General features: G+C 34.8%; 2 protein-coding genes across 2 annotated transcripts; one reads left to right on the forward strand and one right to left on the reverse strand.

Moving 5' to 3' along the window:
- On the reverse strand, positions 1 to 683 carry LOC133306277 (uncharacterized). The gene has a single exon (XM_061506574.1). The coding sequence runs from the start codon at positions 463 to 465 to the stop codon at positions 265 to 267; it is 201 nt and encodes a 66-aa protein (XP_061362558.1). The 5' UTR covers positions 466 to 683; the 3' UTR covers positions 1 to 264.
- Positions 684 to 983: 300 nt separating this feature from the next.
- LOC133306268 (pentatricopeptide repeat-containing protein At5g10690) lies at positions 984 to 10,141 on the forward strand. Its single transcript, XM_061506566.1, has 12 exons — positions 984 to 1,291; positions 1,385 to 1,567; positions 2,018 to 2,150; positions 2,632 to 2,729; positions 2,858 to 3,019; positions 3,108 to 3,176; positions 3,491 to 3,626; positions 4,513 to 4,745; positions 5,744 to 5,821; positions 6,396 to 6,464; positions 6,758 to 6,934; positions 9,880 to 10,141. Exons 1-12 carry the CDS (start codon positions 1,094 to 1,096, stop codon positions 10,129 to 10,131), a joined length of 1,788 nt encoding a protein of 595 aa, XP_061362550.1. The 5' UTR covers positions 984 to 1,093; the 3' UTR covers positions 10,132 to 10,141.

Raw genomic sequence — 10,141 nt, forward strand, 5'->3', positions numbered from 1 at the left:
GATAAGAACTTTTTCCTACACAAATTCATTTTCTGTGCCAATTAATTTTTCTTTTCTTTTTTAATTTAAAATGTGAGACCCACAATTAACTTATCTCTATTTTTTTTCTCTATGCACCCTACATGTAACTCAAAAAACAAAAACAGGTAGTTCAAAAAATTAATGGTATTTGCAAATTGATGCGAAGGAGAAAGAAAAAAAAAAAAAACAAAAACACAGATCTTCGATGACGAAGGTGCACTGCATATGATCACTCCTTTACAGTTACAGCACCTCTAGTCGCCTGTTACACATGGTACAGTAGTATTTACGCTTGATCTTATAGCACAAGGGTAAAAAACAGAACCTCCACTGACTCTCTACGTCAATAGCTTGAACCATCCCTCCACAGTAAGGACACGCGCCTGGTGCTGGTTGCCTCGCCAGCACCTTTTCATCCTCGTCGCACACAAACACCAAACACATCTTTTATAAACTCTCTGTTTCAATTAGGAAGGTACTAGGTACAAATGCTACCTTATGTTTTGATTGCTCTGCTTTGAGGGTCTTGGTTTGTATCCGAGGCCGAAACAAAATTCACTCTATATTTGCTTGAGTTTTAGATTGTGTGGTTATTTATAGAATGAGGCAAAGAGAATGAATGAAGAAAATCCAAGAAGGGCAAAAGGAACGCGTGAGCTCACGGCGTGTATGTCTCTGGAAGATAAAGAAAGTGACCGTCAAGCACAGAGCGCGTATCTAGAATATTCTAGATATGCCTTAACGCTAGTGCAGCATGCATTTCACGCCGTCAACAGTTGATGCTAGCATCAATACATTTTTTCTTTTTTTTGGGTACATACATCAATACGTTTATTTTACATGATGTTATGTTCAAGTCGACGAATGGGCCCACCTAAGTGTTGTCATAGTTCATTGGCCCATTAAGTAGCCCAATGGACCCAACCTCGTATCCACCACGCCCCTATCTATTGTGATTCTGATGTGAGTTGTTACAGATTACAGATTACAGAGATAAGTTTTTTCATATTCGAATTCCATGGCGAATGATTAAAGAAGAAGCCTTAGCCAACGTTTTGTTGAACCATAAAAAATGCTTCGGATTCACATTTTCTCTTCACTCATTAATACTCCACTCCACGCAAAGCCACTTCATTCCTCGTATATCCCTCTTTCTTCTTCTGCTCCAATACGGCGTCGTTTGGTGAGAACCGCCACTCCTTCTAAAACAAATCTCAAGCATCTCACTTCGCGCATAGTTCAACTCACTCGCCGAAGACAGCTTCACCAGGTAAACAAAAAATACGAGAAGAAGAAGAATGTTTGAATACAAATAGAAAACACTGATTTGTTTTTAATTTTTTTTTTATCTTTTACGGTTCAGATTTTGGATGAGGTTGAGGTTGCAAAGAAACGTTTCGGGAAGCTGAACACGATAGTGATGAACGCGGTCATGGAGGCTTGTGTTCATTGCGGTGACATCGTTTCAGCTCTGAGGATATTCCACGAGATGAAAAACCCCAAGGGTTGTGGTGTGGATACTGTCACGTATGCTACGCTTTTGAAGGTATTCGGAGGATGTACATGATTTTCGAAATTCCTTTTTTCTTTCCAATTTTTTTTAAGTATTGTGGTTGTAGAAATGATGAAGTAACCGGATGATACTCTGATACTAAGGTATCTTTGGATGGTGGAGTAGAGTAAATTTTTCATTTTAAGAAAATATTATATTATTTGAGAATTTTCTTAAAATGAAAGGAATTAAAGGAGATATTAGCATGTAACCTCCAATTATCTTTATTTTAATTTATTTTGTTTATAATCATTATATGACTTCGATTCCAAAAATGAAAAATTAAACCTCTATATCCTTTTTTTCTGAACCTTTGTAACCAAACGTACCCCTATAGTCTCACAGATGGTCTCGTTCTCTATCTAACAATTCAATGCTGTATGCATTTTAATTATCTGTTATGTCTGAGCTTCATTGGAATTTTATTTTAAATGTTATATGAAGGGGTTAGGTGAGGCAAGAAGAATCGATGAAGCTTTTCAAGTGCTTGAATCTGTGGAAAATGGTACTGCAATGGGAAGTCCAAAGTTGTCAGCTCCACTGATCTTTGGTCTGCTCAATGCCTTAGTTGAAACAGGTGAGTCGGACAGTTTGGTCTGCATGTAACATACAACTTCTTTACTGGAACAGTAGATAAATCTAGGGTATGAACAACCGGTCATTGGTATCAACTCTATCTGGGTGTTACCTGAATTGTTGTTATTGACTTGTCGATCTATTCTGTTTGCCTCAGTATCTATGTTGTTAAATTTTTTCTTGTCTGGGAATTTCTAGCTTTGGAAAGTATATATTTCTTATTTTGTTATGATCTTTTTGTGTGAGCCAAGTTTGCTTTTGGTGTCTCTAGTTTTCACTATTGCGCTGCATACTCATTACTCATACATGTGCAACTGAATGTAATAGCTGAAGATGTAAGATGTTAATGCTTGATTAAAATTTTATCGATTTTCAATTTTTAAGGTGCTAGACTTTGTTATTTGTTTTGGTTCGAGTTTATCAAGAGATTTTTAAAACTTCATGTTGACTGGTGATGTTTTACTTGCAATGCTATAGTGCAGGAGACTTGCATCGTGCAAATGGCCTCCTTGCACGTTATGGTTTTGTGCTTCGTGAAGGTGGGAAATTTTCAGTCTCAGTATACAACATATTAATGAAGGTTTTGCTCTGATCCATGATCTTGTAAGAGAGAAAATTTCATTATGAATAGCATGTTCCAGTAGTAGGGATTGCAAGTATTAGTCTTAACATAATTTAATTATGAATGCTTCCTTTTTCTATATTTAGGGGTATATAAACTCAGGCTGTCCACACACTGCAATAAACATGCTCAATGAAATTTTACATCACGGAATAATGCCCAACAGGCTCACGTATAACACACTAATTTTAGCATGTGTTAAGAGTGAAAAGTTGGATGCTGCAATGCAATTTTTTGAGGAAATGAAGGTAATAAGGTGCATTTGAAATTTAAGTTCAATGTTTCTAGAAAAAATATGATTTTTTTTTTTGAAATTTCAACCTTTGATATTTACAGGACAAAGCACAGAAATTCACGTATGATGATCTGTTTCCAGATATTGTTACATATACAACATTGCTCAAGGTCAGATTTCACAAATTTGTTTACTTGTATTATTAATTTACTATAGTATGAAACTATAACAACTTAATTCAATTTCGTTTCATCCTAAAGAATTTTTTGATGGTTAGCTTCTGGAGTTATTTTCACTGATTTCAGGTGCTTCCAGTTGTTTTATTTTAGTGGACATTTATGTTCACTTATATTTTAAATAGTCATGCAACAGATATGCTTTGAACATTTGTTTTAAATGAATTTAGTTATGGCGTCTATTATAATTTATATTGTTGGTTTAGGTTTTGGAGGGTTCTTTAGCAGCATCTATCTCTTTAATGTAGGGTTTTGGGCAGTCGAAGGATCTCGCTTCAGTTTTGAAAATTGTGCTGGAAATGAAATCATGTCATGAGTTATACATCGATAGAACTGCTTACACTGCAATAGCTGATGCTTTACTAAAATGCGGCTCAGTTAAGGGTACGCTTTCATTTGATTCAGAGTTTTGTTTGTCGCAGAGAGGTAGTTTTAGAAATAATTGAAAAAATAAACAAGTTATTGTAGTTGGAATAAGATTTCCTGTTTTTTTTTTTTGGACTGATGGAATAAGATATTCCTGAGGAGTGCTAATAATAAAAATTATGCCTCTGGAATTAATGGGTTCTTCTTAAATATTCAAATATTAATCAACTACTGCTGTGCATATTACGTTTTTCTAGGTTGAGTTAACATTATGAATGCCAAATTGTTGCTATAAATTTCAACAATTGTTTAGTTAGAAGTGGAAGAAAAAAGCTTATGGTCATTTTTGCTGAAGGCTTATGCCTGCAATGATAAGTTAAACTTTGAGCCAGTTGAACCACAAAGCAACATAAAAATCTATGCCTTCCCCTTTATAAGTATGTACGAGGCTCAAAAAAGAACAATTAAACAGAAAAAAAAATAAAATAAAAAAAGCTTCTGTTTTTTCTTAATATTTGGAATATGTCAGTAGTCCTGCTTGCTGAACGAATTTCAACTGGTAGTTCGTTCTGCTGCACAGTTTGAGTAGATATTCAGTATTCTTCTCCCCTCTCATAAAACAGTTACTCTTTTTGCTTGTGGTCCATCCTTTTGTTTTATACTTTTATTAATTAAAAAATACTTCCCATTAAACCCCGACTAATGAGGATAAGGGTGAGGACAATCTTTGTAAGTAGCCTTACCCTTGCATTTTTGCAAAGATGTTGTTTTTTGGATTCGAAACTATGACCTTTCAATCACAAAGGAGCAGCTTTACCACTGCTCCAGACTTGCCCTCTTTTATTAACTAATTTATGAATTTGTATTTGTTGCTCTTCAAAATGAATCATCTTTGGGCATTCAGGTGCTCTGTGTATTTTTGGAGAAATACTGAAGCAGGCTGGTTGGAATCCAGAGTTAAAGCCAAAGCCTCATCTCTATCTTTCCATGATGCGTGCCTTTGCTTTTCGAGGAGATTATGATCTAGTTAAAATTTTGCATAAGCGGATTTGGACAGATACTGCAGGATCCATCTTACTAGTTGCCCAAGAAGAAGCTGATCACCTTCTTATGGAAGCGGCACTGAATGCTGGACAGGTATTATTATTGATATTATTATTATTTTTAAAAGTGGCCATTGACTTTTGAGGTGGAAAAGTCTTTTCTTCTATAACTGCTTTGTTATCCCTGCATGGTTATGACTTTTTTCTTAACATTGTTACTTAAAGAGAAAGGATTCCTTTGATGAATCTAGGGTTGGGAGACTCACTAAAGGGTTTTTGCGAAACATAAATGGGTTTGATATTGGGTGTTCATTGGGTATCCACTGGATATGTAATAAATATTTTGGTTGATCCATTAGCCATCCATTCATTAAAACTAACCCAATCCAACAAGTGCATCATTATAATTGGATGGATTGGATTTGATTGGACATGGATGGGCTGATGGATTACGGAAGTTTGGACAGGATCCAACCCAAAATTGCCTTCGTACAAATTGATTAATTATATTCTGGGTGTTATGTAAGAGGGTGGACTTGTAGCAATGATAAAATTGTTCCTATGTGATTGAAAAGTGGTCACGTGTTCCAATCCAGGAAATAGCCTATTTGTAATTATGCAAGAGTAAAATTGCGTACAAGGATTGCCCTCACCCAACCCTCGCTAGTCGGGGGTTTTAATATGGAGTGATTTTTTTTTTTTATATTCTTGTTGTTATGGAAAACAAAAAAATAAGATGGGCATTAGGGAGGCCTAGTAGGATAAAAGATCAGATTATCTATCACATATGTAGGATAATCCCTAATAATCTGTTTATTTTTATGATTTTTCTACATGATATGTCAGATTTTTGGCTTTCTTCTTGCTTTAGAAATTGATTGTTATGGGTAATAATGTTTGTAGCATATTTGATTGAGTGCAGCAGAACCTGGTTGCTAAATTCATTCTTCACTTAGCACTTTCTTTTTTCTTAAAAAAAAATTCTTTTAACTTAATTTTCTTTTGCTTCTAATTTTCAACAGTTTGATTTGCATTGGGAAGTTAATAAATCACAACTTTTTGACATTTTCTGCACCTATGTTTCTTTGCCAGGTTGATGTTGCTATTAAAACTCTTATTGATATTGTTTCAAGATGGAAGGGCATATCCTGGACAAGTCGTGGAGGCATGGTGTGTAACATAGTAGTCCATGAATAATGTTGGTTTGAATAGGTCCTACTTTTAAATATTCATGTGTTAACCTTGATTTGCATATCTAGTCTGTTTCTTATCATATTAAAGTTTTGGAGCAGCTGGTACTTCAACTGACATTGTGGTGTCTGTTTTTTAAGAATACAAAGAAAGTTTCCTTTGCCTGGCTGTGGCTCTTTGCAAGCTTTTAGTGCATCTTTATATTTCTTTTATAAAGTATAATATTATGATGGATCACATGTAGTAAAAAAAAAAACCTCCCCATGAAATCACGACTTGCGGGTAGGGGTGAGGAAATCCTTTTACTCAACTTTATTCTTGTACTTTTGCAAAGAGGTTGTTTTCTAGATTTGAATCCGTGACCTTCCGGTCACAAAGTAGTAGCTTTATCATTGCACCAAGCTCGCTCTCATATGGATCACATATAGTAAAATTGTCAGGAAGTAAAATTTTCTGAACAGGCTGATTGTCATTTATATGTATTTTTCTATCACTTGTTAGTGCCGTCAGTAATTCAGGTTCTTAACCATTTGCCCATGCTTTTATAATTTAGGTTGCTTCTCGTATTGAGGCCATATTGGGATTCTCAAAGTCTGTATTCAGTCCTTACTTACTTCCTCAGGTACCTACCATATGATTCATTGGCATCCTTTGCACAAGGTGACATTGAGCTATAGTGAATAACAAATATGCTTTACTTGTTTGTATATGCATCTGAAGCTGTGTATGGTTAAAGTTGTTGGGATTCATCTAAAACCTAAAGTTTTTGCAGGTCATGCTTATAAATATATTCGCAATTTCTCACGTTTGTCATCTCTTTGGCCTTTAAGTGACTTTGGTTTTACATTGCATTGTATTTTAGGTAATTCCACCCAGAAATTGCATGTTATTTAATTGTGCGCTGTCTTGGTTTAGGTTTCACCTTCTGAACCGGTTGAGGGTTTCATGATACCATTTGAAGCAACACGACCACTAGAAGGTACCATAAAGCTGAAGAAAGTGGTTATGCGATTCTTTAATGACGCAGTTGTTCCTATTGTAGATGAGTGGGGCAGTTGTACAGGGCTGTTACACCGTGAAGACTGCAATCAGGTAACTTTGGTTAACTCTGCTTGGGAGATCTACTTTGTGAGATTACCATTTCATCAATTAGTATTATATTATTAACATATACATGCAAAATCCTATGGTCTTTAATTGATGAATTTATTTCTTAAGTCATGGACATACGAAAAGCTAATATGATTTTGTGAAATCTGTCTACTTTCTGTCGTGGGCCATTAAGTACCGGTTTGTTTGTATTTGAAAAGTGTTTTTTGATAAAAGATTGTTTAAAAAAATCTATAGTAATTAAATGAGATTTTTTTTTTATTTTGTTTCTAAAACAGGTTCTTTGTTTTCTTCAGAGCTTATCCAAACACTTCCTAAATTTACCCCTTGAATTATAACCTAGAACTAAAGTACTTATCATGTATATGGGTGGGCATGGTAGTTTTTATTGGTTTTTACCTATGAGTTTAGGTACTTTAACAATATCAACATTCACAGCATCTTTATCCCAAACTAGCTGGGATCGGTGGTAGATGAATCCAAATGAAAAGTAAAAAAAGATTGAGGGAAAAAAGGATAAAAAGAAAATTTAAAAATGTGTGTATATATATATAACATTATCTATTAAAAAAATAACAATAAACAATTAAAAGAAAAAACAAAGTGAAAATAAAGATACATCAGAGGTCAAAAAAAAAAAGTAAAATAAAATGAAATAAAAGATAAAGAAATAGAGAGATAAAAAAAATGAAGAAAAAAGAAAATACATAAATAAATAAATAAGAGAAGATTGAGAGGAGAAAAAAAAAATAAATAAAAAAAAGGAGAGGTAAAGAAAGAAATAAAGGGAAAAATGACTAAAAAGGGAATTGAATTGATCTCTTTGGGGTGTTATTGTTAACCCCCTTAGATTACCAAAAAAAGAAGGGGAAAATGACTAAAAAATAACCATTTGGAACATAGGAAGAAAAATGAGTACAAACCTTCACAATGCTAATAGCTTTCCTCCACTCCATCATAAGACACACACTCGCCGATTTACATCCCACTCTATTTAAGTCTTGTTTTACTATCTTCCCCCAAGTAAGTTTTGTTCCACCTCTTCTTTTCTTTGTGTCAAGCTCTTGATAACAAATCTTACAGGAGCATTTAGGTGTCTTCTCATTACGTGCCCAAACCACTTCAATACATGTTCTCTCCTCTTTTCAACCACTAGTACTATTTCTATCTTTCGTAGAATATCTTTATTTCTTATCTTATCCATTCTTATATGACCACACATCCACCTTAACATTCTTATTTCCGCTACTTCCATTTTATGCTCATGTTGCTTATGTGTTGGACAACATTCAGCTCCATATAACATTGCAGGTTTTACTGCTGTTCTATAAAATTTTCATTTTAGCCTAAAGGGAATTTTGCGGTCACACAAAAACCATGATGCTCTACGTCATTTCTTTTAGCTAGAGAGAATTGGCAGATTAGGTTGTATATATGAAATTTCAAAGAAGAAATTTATACAAAATGGTGCTATAGCTCCTTGAGTTATAGGTACTTCACTTGCTATCTACGATTCTACATCCTTTGAGGGCCTGGAGTTGTGGCCAGATTCATAGTATTGCAAATGGTATATGAAGGACAATTTGTCTCGTATAATTGACCTTCTCAACAATAAGAAATGGCACTATAGAAAAATAATTTTTGATGAACTCTTATTAAAACATTATATTCGCAAAGAATATATCCATGGGATCCAGAAACTGTGAGGCATAACGTAATGAGAATCTAGCACCTTGCAGTTGGTAGAACGTGAGGCACCCATTGAGAACACGAGGGAGGACAACTTCAGAAACTGTGGCGTAAGTCCATCTGGTTTCCTAAAGGACCTGTTAGTAGCCACTTTAAAAGGAACCTTGAGATACGGCAACACACTTGCTTGGGTTTCTGGAGGTAATGGTCATAGCTTAAGGATATAGTGGTGAGGGAATATTTGGTGAGGATATAATGGCAAGGCTTTAATGTTTCTACAATGAATACAGATAAATTATCTATTTTCACTCCCAAAACGATGTCGTTTTGAGTTAAAAGATTAAAAAATTATAATGATAAAGACTATTATAACCTTAGAATAAATTATAATTACAAAAACATCTTGATTTTCGTCCCAAAATGACGTCGTTTTGGGCTCAACGAAGATAATTTATCTATATTCACTGCAGAAAAAATGAACCCATTTTTTAATCCCTTTTCCTTATGTTTTTATATATTTTTTATTTCTTTTTCCTCTCTCCATTCTTGCTTTTATGTGAGTTTATCGACCGGATACCAATTAATTTGGGAAAGAGATGCTATTGATGTTTGTATCTCTAACCCTAAAGTGGCCTGGGCTATTTATAATGCTAACAAAGAGGAGAGGCTTTTTGCTGCTTTCTACACGACCGTGTCTTGTGGCAACATAAATTGGACAGCTCTAGTTAGGCACGGTCGTTTGTCCAAGACAGAATTGATTCATCACTAAGACATGCCCATATCTTAGCTGCTAGTCTTGTCTGATTAGGGCACACGACCATGTTTCCTAGATTCATGGCCATGTCCCTTCAAACTTGGCATTTTCTTGCTCCTTTTCACCTGGTTTCGTCTCATTCCTTAACCTGGCAATAATAATGAAAATTTAGTGAAAATCCATAACTATATATGGCCATATTTATTATTAAAATTGTGTACAATTATGACATCATCCAATTCAGCTGTTGATTTAACGGGTTGTCCAAATTGACTCTTGATTCGACAACTCCCTTTGGGTCATTCTACATTCCATGTTTTGAAAGATTGGTGCACCGGCTTCCTGTATGTGCGCTTGTATATCTGCATATTTCTAGCCTGACACACAATAATAGATATCAATACAAATTGATTTACAATCGTTTAATTCATCGGATGTCAATTTCTGCCTTGGCCTCTGATTGTGGGATGAATTTGGTATGCAGTTGGATGCTCCACTTTCAGCAATGATGAGAAGCCCCCCTTCCGTTGTTACGACTTCAACATCTGTAGGTCATGTAGTTGATTTAATTTTGGAGAAACGGTACCCAATGGTTATCATTGTAAATTACAACAACTCATGTGCTACTTCATACAGCTCTAGAGCAGTTGGAGTTTTTACATTAGAACAATTGAATAGGCTTATCACACCTGTATCTGAATTAAAAGGGACAGATCTTTCAGTCTACAGAAGATAATATAACATGT

Source organism: Gastrolobium bilobum, unplaced genomic scaffold (assembly GCF_033153095.1).
Source record: "Gastrolobium bilobum isolate Gb01-03AN ecotype WA unplaced genomic scaffold, APGP_CSIRO_Gbil_v1 utg382, whole genome shotgun sequence".
In the NCBI taxonomy this organism is placed as follows: Eukaryota; Viridiplantae; Streptophyta; class Magnoliopsida; order Fabales; family Fabaceae; genus Gastrolobium; species Gastrolobium bilobum.

Bases quoted from the DNA above. Each gene is read 5' to 3' on its own strand.
- LOC133306277 (XM_061506574.1), bottom strand. From the start codon at position 465: ATGTGTTTGGTGTTTGTGTGCGACGAGGATGAAAAGGTGCTGGCGAGG.
- LOC133306268 (XM_061506566.1), top strand. From the start codon at position 1,094: ATGCTTCGGATTCACATTTTCTCTTCACTCATTAATACTCCACTCCAC. The intron at 2,730-2,857 runs GTTTTGCTCTGA...TTCTATATTTAG, and splicing joins TATACAACATATTAATGAAG to GGGTATATAAACTCAGGCTG. The intron at 6,935-9,879 runs GTAACTTTGGTT...TTTGGTATGCAG, and splicing joins ACCGTGAAGACTGCAATCAG to TTGGATGCTCCACTTTCAGC.